The sequence below is a fragment of the Telmatherina bonti genome, assembly GCF_933228915.1.
Source record: "Telmatherina bonti genome assembly, chromosome: 3".
In the NCBI taxonomy this organism is placed as follows: domain Eukaryota; kingdom Metazoa; phylum Chordata; class Actinopteri; order Atheriniformes; family Telmatherinidae; genus Telmatherina; species Telmatherina bonti.
Window position 1 is genome coordinate 13,629,596 of NC_136621.1, and position 16,387 is coordinate 13,645,982.

At 40.1% G+C, this 16,387-nt stretch overlaps 1 protein-coding gene across 3 annotated transcripts; it reads left to right on the forward strand.

Annotated features, from left to right (window-relative positions):
• Positions 1–536: 536 nt before the first annotated feature.
• On the forward strand, positions 537–15,204 carry LOC306774693 (uncharacterized protein). Of its 3 annotated transcripts, none has more exons than XM_079264842.1 (8): positions 537–1,627; positions 1,733–1,876; positions 3,554–3,685; positions 4,811–4,939; positions 6,814–6,948; positions 9,385–10,788; positions 12,761–12,857; positions 14,838–15,204. In XM_079264842.1, exons 1-7 carry the CDS (start codon positions 1,241–1,243, stop codon positions 12,854–12,856), a joined length of 2,427 nt encoding a protein of 808 aa, XP_079120968.1. In that variant the 5' UTR covers positions 537–1,240; the 3' UTR covers position 12,857; positions 14,838–15,204. The 3 variants fall into 3 exon arrangements, with proteins under 3 accessions (XP_079120968.1, XP_079120969.1, XP_079120970.1); XM_079264843.1 differs by lacking the exon at positions 14,838–15,204 and having other exon boundaries at positions 537–1,006; positions 1,192–1,627; positions 12,761–13,300; XM_079264844.1 differs by lacking the exon at positions 14,838–15,204 and having other exon boundaries at positions 537–1,006; positions 1,201–1,627; positions 12,761–13,300.
• Positions 15,205–16,387: the final 1,183 nt, after the last annotated feature.

The window sequence follows — 16,387 nt, forward strand, 5'->3', positions numbered from 1 at the left end:
TTTTTTGCTTTTTTATTTTGTTTTGCCATCTCAATCAGAGCTTTTTACCCTAAATACAGATGTTTATTAGTACTACTTGGTTTTTATTTACTTCCAATACATTGACTTGTAGAATTATATATTTTATTTCTGTTTTATAGCTCTGACTTCACATATGTGAGGATTTGTTGCTTTAGGTTTTACAGCATGTGTAATATTGTATTCTAAAAATAACCATCAAATATTGGACAAAAAAATATCAAGGCTGCTTTTTTGAAAAGAAATGATGTAATCTAATGAAGGAATGCATAAAATATAATCACATTCTTTTAATCAAGTAACATACTCTAACATACAGAGCTGCTTATTACAGAGTAATGATCTTTAAAAACTAGTACATCGTATTATTTGGTTAATTTATTATCGCAGTGTTTGCTAAAGTAAAGGAAAACGCACCTTTAGAGGAAAGTTGATTTATTGCTGCAGTATCGGTACTCCGACCACATGGGGGCACTATAATGTAGCTACTTTCTCTTGGGGGGCGTCGTCCCGTTACATTCATTATTTTTTAGGTAAAAGGTAATGAAAACATTTTTAAAAAGAACCATAAAATGTATTTAAATGAAGCGATAATCCGATTTATTTATGTAATGTTCATATTCCGGAAAGAAGAGGCCGCTGTGTATTAAATTTGTTTATTAAATCCCAGAGAGCCAGAGGAAGATCAGTGTCCCCTTCGTCTTCCCCCTTATTCACTACTTCTGGCTTTATTTTCTATTTAACTTTAAAGGTGGCTTTTTCCAAGGTGCCGAAACTAACTTAATCTTGTTTTTGGAGCTTCAGTACTTTTTGTTGCTTTAAAATGACTACTTTTCCAGATGCAATAATGTATTTTGTTTAACCAGCACAAGTAGGCAAACTTGTTAGCTGCTATGCTACATGTAAACAAGAACAAGTCGGTTCAATCCTTAGTTTAATCAGGTATTGATAAAGGAGCTGCATGTTGTGACACAACCGATCCACTGAGGTATGTTTATTAAAACATGTGTTTCTTCTGAGCGACTGCCTGTCTTGAAGATTTACTGGTGTCACTGGTCAGGGTTTGGATGAAAAGCTGAATACTCAGTAACCCACATGTCTTTTTCAGCATGTTTTATGTCCTAATCTGCTGCAAGAAGTTGGACAATGTATCTAAATAAATACTCTGTTCAGGGACTGCAGAGCTATCAGGACGTAGACCAGCACAGTGGAGACAGACAGCATGGAAAATGTCCCAAGTGTGACCAGTGACTCTCAGTACTGGAGATATACTGGTGTGGAGTTGCAGAGCAGCAATGGGAAGTGGGGGGATCCCAGTCCTTCTTCCCACAGGTGTAGAGACTCAGGTGTGGACCCGGACGGTGAACCTTTGCTTATGGATTTGGAAGACTCTGAGTTGGCCAGAAAGATGGAAGAGCTACAGGAGATAGAGGAGCGAATCATCCAGAAGAAAGCTGCCATTGCCATTAAAACAGTTGGACTGCTTGAGAAGAACCAAACGCCTCTCGGAGTTTCTTCTGATGGACACACAAATACTGGCAAAGCAGAAACACTTAGAAACAGGGTGAAGGAGATTTTACAGAAACGACCTTTCAGCATTTTCTCTCAGGTAAAAAAAAAAAAAAAAAAAAAAAAAAAGGGGGAAAAGATTTAATCTTTAAGACCATATGGCTTTTCACAAACACTGTATACTGTGGTGCACACTCTTCTTTAGGTCCAGTCGCGTAAAAGAAGATTAAAATCCTCTATTCTGAAGAGAAGTGGTTTGCTGCAGGAACACCATCCGCTGAAGCTCAGAGTGAAGGCGCTGAAGCAGAAACTTGGCGACCCCTGTGCCTCTCCAACTACCAGAGAAAAGGTTTGTAATATATCAGTTTAATAAGCACCATCAATGTACATAAATCACATCCTGGTTACAGTACTGTGGCTTGTTATGAGATGCAAAATGTCAGAGATTTAATATATTTTAGGTCAAAAAGTACAGCATTTCTCAATAGCTAAACAGTTTTTTAAAATATGCTCTCATTTTATTTTTGAACATTAAATCCATCATTTAAACTGCTTTCACAGAACCTCTGACAATCAACTCAAACCACTAATTTATGCTCAAAACGTCAATTTATGCCAAGTATGTCAAAATATAAAACACCACTGACAGTACACGCTACATAGAAATTCAAAACACTTTGCTCAGAATATGAAGTTGTAAAATAACCTTTGCTGTTTGCAGTAGGCTGAATGCCTTTTGTCCAAACAGTATATATGAGCTTTCAGCCAATTCATCTGGTTTCTTGATGGATCAGGCTGCAGAACCTCATCCATGCCCTTCTCCGCAATCACCTCCTTCCTGTAGCCTTGGTCTTCCTCCCAGATTACCCCAGTCCATTTTACAATCCTCACCAGTACTTCCTGAATTGCCTTATATTGGTTTCTCATCAAAAGCCAAGGGTGGAATTAATTTTAAGTCGTTGTGTTAAGCCGCTGACACTTGTGCTTTAATTGCGATCAAGGTGTGTTGCATGTGTTCACCATTTTGTGTATCCCACTGCAAATGTGTTTGCATATAGTGTCTAATGAGGCGTGCTTCATGTTTAGACCGCAGGGGTCTGATTTGGTATCTTATCTTAGAGAATAAGCTTTAATGTTTTAGTAGATGACAAATACTGTGAAATAAAGATCAAATCAAATCGGTTGGACCTCAATTTTGTTTCTTGTGTAAAAGAACTACAAGATTTTTTTTTTTAAAGTAAAAAGATTAAATTGTGTTTTGCTTCTGGAGTAAGCGGCAGAAGAGGGATCAACGGATCAATGAGGATGCACTTTCTGCCTTCATGGGTACTGAGATCTGTTCCAGTATTCATTGTTTGGAAGATGTTGCCACCACATACATAAATGTCCACATAAAGTAATCCCGCTCTACTCAACTTTGGAGAGATGCCCCCCAATGATGGCTAATCGGTTTCCATCTTGCATCCTACTTGTACTCTGAGCTTTAAAAGGTCTTCTTGTGTTTCTTTGATGAACCACCTGTGGTGGTGGCCAGTTGCTGCTGTGTTCCCTAAATCAAAATGCTGCTGCAAAGGGACATAGTGTCCCGGAAAAAAAGTTGTGAGGTGTGGTTTGTCTGCGTGGGGGTGCTGCTAAGCAACAACAACTCTGGAAAAATACATAATAAATGTATGGCATCAAAACATGTCAGAAACACTTATTTTCAAGGTCAGAAAGGATGGTGTGCAACTTTAAGCAATGTCTCAGTTATGAAAATCATCATATTTTGACACAATATTAAGAAAGTGATCAGAGTTCACCTCATTTTGATTAATACATTTCTTTTATAAATCTTATGGAAGAAGATGAACATGAAGTAATTTTCTCTCCTATCAAGTCTCATCAGGCTGTAGTGAAAAATAAACTCAGCCTCTATGTGATGTCTGGATTTTCCCTTAAAGAAAAGGATTGTAATCAGCCAGAATTATTTGCTTTATTTTTCATTTAACCTTTTGCAGACATCTATGCTGTGTGTGGTATTTTTCAGGTCCCTGATCTTTCAGTTCCTCTTACCAGTGGAAGCAAACCTTCACCTGCTGAAGGAGAGATCAGCTCCAGCAAGGACTTTCAACATTTCATCCCTGTTCTGAACAAATCAGCTGACAGCTTGATGGAAATGGTACAGACTGTAATTAACACATCACCTGTTTTAATGTTCTTATTTACTTAGTTACTTATAAGTAACTAAAAAACATGTGATAATCATCAGAGAGACTAGTTGTGGTTGACATTTGGGGGAAAATAACCACAAGGCAAGTGCTTATGTTTTTTTTCTTTTTTTTTTTTGTAGTATCTGTAGGCTCCTTTAATTTATTCAGATTGTATCGTGGTATTTGTACACATCCCTGTATGCTGCTCAGCCACATCTTCTAGAATAGCCATTCCCTAAGTTTATGATATCTTCCTGCAGTCATCCTCTACATGCAAGGCTGAAAACTCTCACAAGCTTCATTATTAAAAAAAAAAAAAAAAAAAAAAAAAAAAAGGATAAATTGTTTTTATGATATGTCAGTTTCTAAAACAAATATTTGGTTAATTTATTCAGAGGTTTCAATTCTGTCACTTTCCCTGCTGACCAGTTCATGCTTTGGACTAATGAATTTGATGACTTGGGGAGGAAGCTGTTCAGGAGTTTTCCATCTGAGTGTCGAGTGTCTAATGGCTAGAAAATACTGAAAGCGTAAATGCAAATTCACAGACAAACTACAGAACAAAATCCCCTTTTTGTCCTGGCAGTGATGCTTGGGAAGTTCTGTACATGACATGCGAAGAAAAAAGACAGGATTTGTGTGTATTTATATTTATTTTGTTTTCTTGCTTTATAAGGCAACAAACATTGAACAAAAAGGTAAAAGGTTAAACTGGTCTTCTCCACCACTCTGACAGGGAATTAAATGTCACAGGAATTCTTTTCATCCATTTACATCTACATTTTATTTATATATTTTTTAAATGCATAAATTAAGCTCCTTCTACTTTAGTAGACTTGAATTTTGAATTGGACATATTTGTATGTATTCACATGTGTTACACACACGATAAATGCACAATAAACAAAAGAATTACACAGTACTAATCGCTAACACCCCTGAGATGCTCCATGGGGTTTTGTTTTTTAAGAGTTTTCCTTCTTTGTTTTGTGACGCCGCCCTGATCTGTACGTCTCTGCAACTCTGTCTCTGACCTGTTGATGGGACAGATACTTAGGTGATACTGATGGACACTTATGTCTGGTATTTCTCAGGTCCCTGATGCTCCACCGTGTCCTCCCAGCCAAAGCCTGACCTCGCCAGCAAAGGAAGAGAACAACAAAGGCTTCAACCAATTCCTCAGTTTGCTCCACAAAGGAGGAGATGCCTTCTCGACCGACGTGGTAATTCTGCATAGATTGCCATATATATATACTCATATGCACTCATTTTTATGTTGAATGGTATTTATTGTCAGGATAAATCTAAACCTGAAATTGTTTCATACTAATTAAAATGATAAAACTACCTCAGAAGTGGGACGTCAACATCTGAAATTTAAAACAAAGTATTGAATGAAGTGATCATTTTTAACTGGACCTTTCCAGCATCGTCGCAAGCAGAATGATGGTCTGTCTGCTGTGTTGTGCCGAGCAGATTTAGCAAATAACCAAAGTATTATGAGACACTAAGGCTCCTGAATAGAGAGGTGGGGGGTAAAATAACATAAACAGAGAAACTGAGACATTTTCATCACTTTTAAAACAGAAACTTGTCTTCTCAATGTTCTGATATACACACACACTTAGAGATGGAGAATCCACATCCAGAGTGGACTGAAGTTTTATAATTACAGCTCTTTAATAGGTATCTGCCTCTTTTTCAAGGGACTAAAGTAATTTACTGTAAACTTAAAAGCTGTTTCATGGGCTATCCCTCGCGCATCCATCATCAAAAAGCAGGTAAAACATCTGGAGTTGATTACAGATGTGGTATTTTCTTTTGGAGGTTGTTGCTGGGAAACTTTAGTCAAATGAGCTTTTAATAAATGTGATCCTTCGGCTGAAAGAAAAGATCAAATCCATCTGAGAGATGATAGAAATATCAATAGTGACGAAATGAACAGTCTGGTACATTTAGAGAATGTAGGATTCCTTCCGAAGTGATGCAAAACATCCAGCTTCACAACATCCAGCAAGGTGAGGAGCACTCTGCAGAAAGCAGGTGTATCAGTATATTAATCCAGTATAAAGACTTCATGAGGGCAGCTGCAGAGGGCTCCTCACATGGTGCAAGAACAGAGAGTCCAGATTAGACTTTACCAAGAAGCTTCTGAAGAAAACGTCTCAGTTCTGCATCAGAGTTCTCCAGAGATCAGCCTGTACTCGCATGATGGGAAGAAGAAAGTTTGGAGAAAAGCTGGAATATCTGATCCAAAGTGCTCCACATCTTCTGTAGAACATGGTTAGATGGTATGAGCACGCATGGCTTCCAGCAGCTCTGGGTCACCGCTGTTTATCGATGATGTTACGACAGACTGAAGCAGCGGGTTGAAATATAAAGTTATCGGAATTTACTTTCTGTAAGTTGACCGGATGTCACAGTACAGATAAACAATGACCCAAAGCATACCGCTAAAGCAAACCAAGGAGGTTTTTATGGAAAGTCAGTCAAATAGTCTGCCATGGCTGAGTCAGTCATCTGATATAAACCTTAATGTCCATGAATTTTAGAGAGGGGGTGGGCAGGAAGACCCACAAACAAGCAACAACAAAAGATGTCTGCTGTAAAGGTCAGACAACGGCGGTGAAGGAGGAAAGCCAGTGTTTGGTGATATTTATGGTTTTCAGACTTCATACAGGTTTCAATAAAGTAATAAAAGAAAAACATTTTTTGTACATGATTTTAATTATCCTGTTACATTTGAGTCCATGAAATAAGCAGAATTTCAACATTGTTCCAGCGAGATGGCGTTAAAAGCCCAAAACATGAAAATAAATTGTGTTAGGCCCAGAAATATCTGAAAAATATCAGTATGTTCTGGCTGCTGAATTTTAACCCCTCAACATCTGAAATAATTTGTTATTATAAATAATAATAATAAATCTGTCAAATAACTCAAAATAGAAAGATGGACTAAGATTAAACTAAATAAATACAGAATAAAAAAGTAAATAAATAAAATACATTTGTTAGATTAAAAAGAGATCAAATAAAAACCAACAGGTATCGAAGAATTAAAAGATATTAATATTTTTCTGTATCTTATGTTTCACAGGAACCTAACACCCGACTCCGTCCTGCCAGCCAGAGCGTCACCTCACCAGCAGAGGAAGAGGACGCGTCCAACAAAGGCTTTGAGTGTTTCCTCAGGTTGCTCAACAAAGGAGGCGATCGAATCTTGAGTGACAAGGTTAATCCTGGACTCACTGCCATACACACGTTGACAGTCGCACAGTCACGCGATTTGTTTGAGCTAATTTCATAGTCAAGGAGGATAAGCAGTTTAATGTACAACATAACATAAAAACAGATTAAAACTGAACTCCATTTACTCCTTTAAAACAGCCGAGCAAAGTTTTATACAAACAAGCTTTTAAATCAGTGATTCTTAATTTCTGTTTTTATTGTTATGACTTGTTATATTTTATTTTTATTTGTTGTGAAACTTTTCAGGGTTTTTATCTGTGAAAAGTTCCACATAAACTAATTTTAGTGTTCATGCAGCCATTTTACAAACAGATGGATGAAGACCTGCGAGTCTGTCGGCTGCAGCTACGGCATCACACTGAAATTTCATGTTTGTTAAATATTTATTCTTTGATAATTTGATAATTTTTGATAATTTATTGAAAGGAAAACCCCTTGAGATGTGACATCTCGTTTGCAAGGGGGACCAAAGGAACATACAACTTATACAAGACAACAATACAGTACAAAAAAACAATAAAGCAAAAGACAACCTGACCAACACAAAACACAAAACACAGGACAATCTTGCTCAGACACACCCACTTACTTCCCTACATCTTTATTAGGGATGGCCGATTTTTGAAAATATCAGCATCGGTGATAATCTTCTAAAATGTCTATTAAAGAAGCAATATACAGTACTTTGTATGTTTTCCAATAACAGAGTTTGGAAAATTAACATTTCAGTGGGCTTTGCTGTCGATTTTAAACATTTGTTATAATATCATCAAATATCAGATATCGGCCACTACAGGGAGACAAACATCGAACATCACCATCGGCTGGAAAAAGTCATATCGGACCATCCCTTTTTAAGTTTGTATTACAATACCTTAGTAATTATTAATAATAATTAATAATACCACAGAGTTACAGATTCTTCTGATGTTCTGACAAATATTTCATCTGTGTGGATTCATTTCTGATAAACAAATACATTCTGGGATTAATGGCGGGAAAAGACGTCTAAAACTACTTTATTAATTACTTTAATACATGTAGTTTGTGCAAAAGTAGTAAAAATATGAAAGCAAGCAAAATATTATTAAGTATATATATATTTATTACAAGAGCAATGAGATATATTGGAAAAAAAATAGTGGATCAGTAAACGGTCCTGATTGTCGGACAGAACAACAGATTCATGTTAATGACAGAACTGCAAACATCACGATGTTATGGAGGAAAGAGATGATCTCATCTGGACATGGGACATGTAAAATCCTGCAGCCAGTGACCTTTTCTACATGAACTCTCAGGTGTACCACCTCACCGGTTTCCTCCTCATCCCATAGAAGCCATCCTGAGAGGGTCTGGCTGCAGACTGGAGAATGAGGCACTCAACTCCGCCCATCTGACACTCAACTCCGCCCCTCTGACATCCAACTCCGCCCCTCTGACATCCAACTCCGCCCATCTGACACTCAACTCCGCCCATCTGACAATCAACTCCGCCCATCTGACATCCAACTCTGCCCATCTGACAATCAACTCCGCCCATCTGACACTCAACTCCGCCCATCTGACATCCAACTCTGCCCATCTGACATCCAACTCTGCCCATCTGACAATCAACTCCACCCATCTGACACCCAACTCCACCCATCTGACACCCAACCCCGCCCATCTGACATCCAACTCCGCCCATATCCAGCCCCGCCCCATTCTCCAGGCTGCAGCCGATGGTTATTGGCCATCTTTACTTCTGCTCTCATGAAGCTCAAACTGTCCTTCGACTTGGATAATAGTTGAAAAGATAAAATCCTTGAATAAAACAGAGACAATTAAGACTGTGGCCATGCTGCCAAACTTTTGTAAACAAATGGCAACATGGCGGATAAATCCCACAGTTCTGGATCTGGTGGGGAGGCTCTGTGGCTGGGAGGGAGGAGTTTTTAAAAAGAAACCAGGTAATTTAATATTGAGGATTAAACCAACCTCATTTATTGCTGATGGGCAGTTTAGTTTAGAGGTTTCCGTATTAACAGAAGATAAAATCAAAGAAAGTAATAACATAGCTACACACTGCCTGCAGACATCCAGGCGCTGCAGCAGATCAGCTCACAGGAACAGATCTGCAGATCATCTCTGATTTAAAACAAGATCATCAGCAAGGCCATGGCATTAATAGAAAATGAAATAAATAATTTGATAATAATTAAATTTATCATAACAAGAATACTGTCAGAAGTTATAAACAACATTTAAAGTCTGATTGTAGAAGGAAGAAAAGGAGTTTCTGTTTGTTGTCGTCAGATAAACTCATCCAGACGGCATTAAGCAGAAATACTCAGACAGAATGGGACTTATTATACTTTCTGGATGACATCTTTGTACTTAATATTATAACTATGTGTGTCTTTATGTGTGTTTATAGGTCGCAGATGCCACACTGCCTCCTCAGAGCCGGAGCGTTTCTTTACCTGAAAAGGAGGAGAAAAGGGTTGAGAAAGGTTTTGAGCGCTTCCTCAATGTGCTCAACAAAGGAGTTGACATTGACTTGCTTCAGAAGATTGTCAACGATGATGGAGAAGACCTACTGAACTTTCAGAGCAAGTCAGACCCGCCCCCCAGGAGGAAAACCCAGCAGACGGACAGCAGAGCCGCGCAGCCAGGCTGCAGCAGGAGCGGCGTGGAGGCAGAAGCCGAGCCGCTCGGTCCAGAGCAGTCCTTACCGGGTGCTAACAAGATGATGACAAAGAAAAGAGGCTCTAGTTTGCATTCAAGTAGCCAATCAGAATCTAGCAGGGTAGTGAAGATGCTGAAGGAGAAGATAGAGGAAGAAGATGGTCCAAAGGTTGATGAAAGGCAAGAACAGCTGCAGAACATCCTTCAAAGTTTGGGTTTGAACCTGGAGGCGGAGGAGATGAGCAAACTCACAGACCGCACTCAGGAGAGGCTGTATGGAAAGAAGAATGAAGGCAAACATAGGGCCAACACCAGGAAGGAGGAGAGTCCTCAAAAGAGCTCCCACACTCACTCTTCCTCCTCCTCCTCATCCTCCTCCTCCTCTTGTGCCTCCTATTCCTCATCCTCTAGAAGCCGTAGTCCGAGCCCTTCACCCAGCCGGCGCTCTCGCAGCAGAGAATCAACAGAGGAGTCTGAACGCAGGAGCAGAGCTGGACCGCCAGCCCAGAGGAAGTCCTGCAACAAGGCACAGAGACCCGCTTCCAGAAACCAAACGCCTCCTCACCCTGCTGCTTTTCCAGATTACAACTTGTACCAATATTCCCATTACGCTGACTGCCACAGCAATACCTACATGGCTGCAACAAACTCCAGCTGGTCATACAGTCAGGATGACTCTGTTCCTGCCTCCCCCGAGCAGCAGCCCTCTTACCCACAACAGGGCTGCGATGAGTCTGAAGTGGCACGCAGGCTGATGTCCCCTCATCTTCCCAGACATTGTCATCTCAAATACATAAGCCCACATACGAATCCAGACCTTTCTGCAAGTGAAGGTCAGAGTGGGTCAACCTCTGGTCCACGCTGCCTGAAGGTGGTCACGACTGAGCGGCCGTCCGAGCGCTTTGTGATGGAGTTAGAAAAGCAACGGCAAGGGCCGAAGCACAGGAGTCGAAAAGAGATTAAAGTGATAAAGGAAGTGTTGGCAAAGAAAAGGCAGGAATCTTTACACAGAGGGAGAGGGGACCGGCAGCTAATCACAGTTACCTCACAGGTGGAAGCCTCACAGGGTGTTCAGGATCACAAGACAGACCAATCAGAGCAGGAGAAACCTGAGCCAACAGAGGAGGAAATAAAGGCTAACCTAAGGAAAAAGGTTGGTAAAAGTTGATGATTGGGGGGGGGGGTGGGGGGTGATGGAGTTACACGAAATCTGCTCCAGCCGTGTTAAAACTAAAATAAACACCATGTTGGGATGGTCGCCACTCTGTTGTCTTGTCCATCAGCAGAGAAATACCTAATGTTAACCTCGTGGCTCTCGATTTACCAGTCGATCTACGTTCCTACCCTCACCTATGGTCATGAGCTGTGGGTCGTGACCGAAAGAACGAGATCTCGTATACAGGCGGCTGAAATGAGTTTCATCCGCAGGGTGGCCGGGCTCTCCCTTAGAGATAGGGTGAGGAGCTCGGTCATCCGGGAGGGGCTCAGAGTAGAGCCGCTGCTCCTCCGCATCGAGAGGAACCAGTTGAGGTGGCTCGGGCATCTGGTCAGGATGCCTCCTGGACGCCTCCCTGGTGAGGTGTTCCAGGCACGTCCCTCGGGGAGGAGACCCCGGGGAAGACCCAGGACACGCTGGAGGGATTACATCTCTCGGCTGGCCTGGGAACGCCTCGGGATCCCCCCCGCAGAGTTGGCAAATGTGGCTGGGGAGAGGGAAGTCTGGGCTTCCCTGCTTAGGCTGCTGCCCCCGCGACCCGACCCCGGATAAGCGGCAGAAGATGGATGGATGGATGGATGAACCTCGTGGCTTGACTGCACGACTCCTGTTTTGTCCAAACTGTGACATCTACCTTCCTCGACTCTCTTTAAGGCTACTGGTCCATTCTGCATCATCGTTTATAAAACTTTAAAGCATGAATGAACTCAGTTTCTCGCTAGAGGCCAGTGTAGCATCATCATCTTCTCTAGACTCTCTCAGGTTATTACCAGCCAGTCCCATGTTGACTCTTTCTCTCTCTCTTTTGCTGCCTTCTTCCCATAACGTTCATCTTCTTTGCTGAATTGGCACATTGCACATTCAAAGTGGCCACTTTGTTGATATCCAGTTGCTAGCATGTGACATGGTGCCGTAATGCGAAACTCGGCTGTAAGGTGATGCTGCTTTCCCGAAGAACAGTTTGTGGTTTCGGTTTTTCGGCCTCAGGACGCTGCAGGGCAACAACGACTCAAACGTTGTTGTGTCATCAGAAACGCAGAGTTGAAAGGAAACATAGCGCTACTTTTAGCCTTTATGCTGTGAGATTAACAATATCAATCCACCGGTAATCAGATTTAGTTATTTACTGAGAATTTTAGGCAATACCAGTTTTTTTGTGCTGCATATTTCCTTTAGATAAGACGGAGAAATTAAAACAATATAAAACATTTAAAATGAATGCATGTTCAGAATAATTGGTTCTGTTTTGGGTTTCTGCTTTCTTTATCTTGGACTATGTTGTGTAGGGTACGCTACATAAGAAAGAAAACAACCATTTAGATTACAGATTTCAAGCTACATCTGCATTTATTTTGCATTTTCATTTAAAACATCCAGCTAATTGATCAATCTAAGGTCAAATCTAATACTTTGCAAAAGTTAAGGGCCAAAGGTTTAACCTCATTTTTATTTTTCCCGCCGTTTCTCTACAAGGCGGGGAAACTTCAAGTTTTTCAAGCATGTTTAGCTTTTTCTTCAACCTGACCTTTAAAGCAGCGCTTCATGATGAAATTTACTCTCTTTATAAACCGAACAGGGAAATTTGATGCAACAGAAGAATGAAAATAGTGGAAAAAATTAATAAACTATAAATGATCCTGAAAAGCTGCGAATATAAAAAAATTAGATGATTCTCTTTAAATTTCCTTTCATTAAATACCTCATTTTAAATTGAGCTTTCCCATCATTGTTATTTTTAAACATTTACATGTTTATTTTTCACTTTTTTTTTTATTTTTATTTTTTTTATCATAATGCAATTCCAGTGGCTGATAAATTATTTTATGAAATGAGAATAAGTTCAGTCCCGGCAGGAAATGATAAATAACTCAAAGTCAAAACATACTCCTGTTTTTTCTTTTTTTTCCAGCTTCAAGCATTTAACCAGAAGGTGAAGGACAGTAAGCAGGTCTGTAACCTCAAAGCCGTGCGCCCAGAAAACCCTTTGAGCTTTGAGCTTAGTTAACGTAAGTAAAGGAAAAGAACAGTTCTGAGTGGTTTTAGTTAATTTGGTCAGGTTAATTTTCCCAAAGTAAAGCTTCATATATGGTGATTTTTCAGAGTATGTAAATCTGTCCAGGACCAGATGATTATTGCCTCCGCCATGTTGCCGCCACTTGTCTGTCTGTCAGTTAACTATTTTACACAAAACTAATGGAGGGATTTTCATGATTGTTTATCTGAGAATGGTCTTGGTCTAACTTGGAAAGACTTGGTCTGACTTGATCTAACTTGGTCTGATATAGACTGACTTGGTCTGATCTGGTTTGACTTGGTCTAACTTAGACTTACTTTGTCTGGCTTGGTCTAACTTGATCTAATTTGATCTTACTTGGTTTGACTTGGTCTAACTTAGTCTGACTTGGTCTAACTTGGTCTAATTTGGTTTGACTTGGTCTGACATGGTCTAACTTGGTCTAACTTGGTCTGACTTGGTCTGGCTTGGTCTAACTTTGTCTAACTTGGTCTGGCTTGGTCTAACTTGGTCTAATTTGGTCTGACTTGGTCTGACTTGGTCTAACTTGGTCTGACGTGGTCTGACTTGGTCTGGCTTGGTCTAACTTGGTCTGACTTGGTCTGGCTTGGTCTGACTTGGTCTGACTTGGCCTGACTTGGTCTAACTTGGTCTAACTTGGTCTGACTTGGTCTAACTTGGTCTAAATTGGCCTGACTTGGTCTAACTTGGTCTGACTTGGTCTGACTTGGTCTGACTTGGTCTAACTTGGTCTAACTTGGGCTGACTTGGTCTAACTTGGTCTAACTTGGTCTGACTTGGTCTGACTTGGTCTAACTTGGTCTAACTTGGTCTGACTTGGTCTGACTTGGTCTAACTTGGTCTAACTTGGTCTAATTTGGTCTGACTTGGTCTGACTTGGTCTGACTTGGTCTAGCTTGGTCTAACTTGGTCTGACTTGGTCTGGCTTGGTCTGACTTGGTCTGACTTGGCCTGACTTGGTCTAACTTGGTCTAACTTGGTCTGACTTGGTCTAACTTGGTCTAAATTGGCCTGACTTGGTCTAACTTGGTCTAACTTGGTCTGACTTGGTCTAACTTGGTCTAACTTGGGCTGACTTGGTCTAACTTGGTCTGACTTGGTCTGACTTGGTCTAACTTGGTCTGACTTGGTCTAACTTGGTCTGACTTGGCCTAACTTGGCCTAACTTGGTCTGACTTGGTCTAACTTGGTCTGACTTGGTCTGACTTGGCCTAACTTGGCCTAACTTGGTCTGACTTGGTCTAACTTGGTCTGACTTGGCCTAACTTGGCCTAACTTGGCCTAACTTGGTCTGACTTGGTCTGACTTGGTCTAACTTGGTCCTCTGGATTCAGACCTTTTTTAAAGGATTCTTTATCGTTGCGCCATGGGACCATTTTCAATATATTTGCACAAACTCCTCGCTAACTGGTCAGGGTACTTGGTCCGGACATGCAGGAGAAGTTTCTACAAGATATCAAAGACTGATCAGTATCTTGGCAAAATTCTGGGGACTACGATCCAGAACAGGAAAAAATGAGGTATTTTTGGAAATTTAATCAGCAGAAGAACAAATTACGATATAAACAAACACCACGTTATGGGTAAGACACTGGATTATTATCATGTTTCGAGGAATCTAGTAGTGTTTACATACTAAATGAAAGTTGGCCCTGCTTGGTGGACGTCTCTGCTCTCCCAGTGCTCTATGGGTCAGGTTTTGTCAGGCAAGGTAAAACCTCATATTTCCTTTCCTCTGAGTCGGTTTGGATCAGGATGCACAGACCGACTCATCGGGTTTTACAGTTTACAGCAAAGTTATTTCAGATTAATAGTCGTTTTCTTCAGCTTCTTTCTTCCATGAATCCTGCAATAATACTGAAAAGGTAAATAACCCGATGCGTTACAACAGGCAGACAGGAGAAACGCAGCAAGTTTATTCATTTAGGGTTTTTTTTTCTGTTTTTTTCAGGCATCTGTGGACTGTAAACAAGATCATGTGCTTCTGCTGAGTTCTGGAAGATCACAGGCTTCCAGTTTTAACGTTCATTATCCCCACATGAAGATCATGTTGTTGAAGAACAGCTGCTTTTCCACATTTGTACTGGACTATCCTGACACTACAAATAAACAATCTGCTATACTTGTTGAAGAAGTTGTTGGTTCGCGTTAAGACAGATTTTTCTTTTGCTTTCTGTTTTGTGAAAGTCACAACTTCTTGATTGTGCTTCTATTATGCCTTTATTTTCCCCTCTCTGCTATAAATCTCTCTATTAAAAATATTTCATCATCTTTGTTGCAGTTTGTCAGTGAACCATGTTTTTATTACCAGAAGGATATTTGTCACTTTATCAGCAGTTCTCTTCAGTAAAGATGTCTGCAAAACAAACCATGTGTTATCAGTTTTGTGGTCGGGGCTGCTTTAATATAAATGCTTATTTAATTCTTTATATTTCTAATAATTGGCTGGTTGAATGAATAGTTGACTACTGTCTAATTTTATTCAAACAGAAACCCCAGCGAGGAAACGAGATACTACTTCTGAGGCAGCTGTGAATCTTAATTATGTTTTATTCCTCAGTCCGGCTCAGATTTTACCTGCATCGTGGGATTTTATTGTCCTTTTAAGAGCAAATTCAAATCAGACACAGACTTTTTTTTTTAGCTCCATTTAAAATCAAAACAATTGGTGCCATCCAGCCATGGAGAAGTGATGAAATAAGGTGAAAAGACACCGCATGAGAGCAGAAAGGAAAATGAAAATAAAATAATCCATTAAGAAATTTATCATGAATGCCTCAAAATCTGCATTTATACAGTTAAACAGGCAATAACACTCCACTGAAAACCTCAGTAAGGACAATTAAAACAAGACTTTTTAGAGCAATGATTTATTATTTAACACAGATTTGAACAAGTCCTTGAAGACGGCATCAAAACTTGCATGTTGGGCTTCGTAGAAGGGAGTTCAGCGTCATTAGTCAGCCTTTTATCTCAACAAAATGTTGACTTTAACCTACCTGAAGCATTTTTTTTCCTGAGTAAATACTGCAGTTTTTTCATTTGTTGAAGAAGACATTTTTTTTTTTTTTTTTTTTTAATTACATGAATATTTAAAAAAGAAAAAAAGGTCCATCAGGTTTCTGCACAAACCACAGTAATGAGATGGTCTTAAGATGATAACCTTCAGTGTGACTTTCAGAAACTTTTAGTCCCGGTGCTGCTGCATCTCAGTGATGCCTTTGATGCTGTAGGTCACGACATTATACTAAACAGACTGAGAAGTCTGATGGGCGTCTTAGATAGTGTTTATTATTTACTCCTATCCTTTTGACTTTTGTATGGATGCGTGAAATCACATGTTTGGTTCCCCAAGAATCAGTTTTAGGCCCGGTGTTTGTTAATCTGTAATTGTTGCCGCTTGAGGATGTCACCAGCGGACACAAATTAGATTTTCACAACTATGTGAGCCATTTAACAATTAGAAAACTGATGATGAAGATTCTGGTTGGGAAATTATAA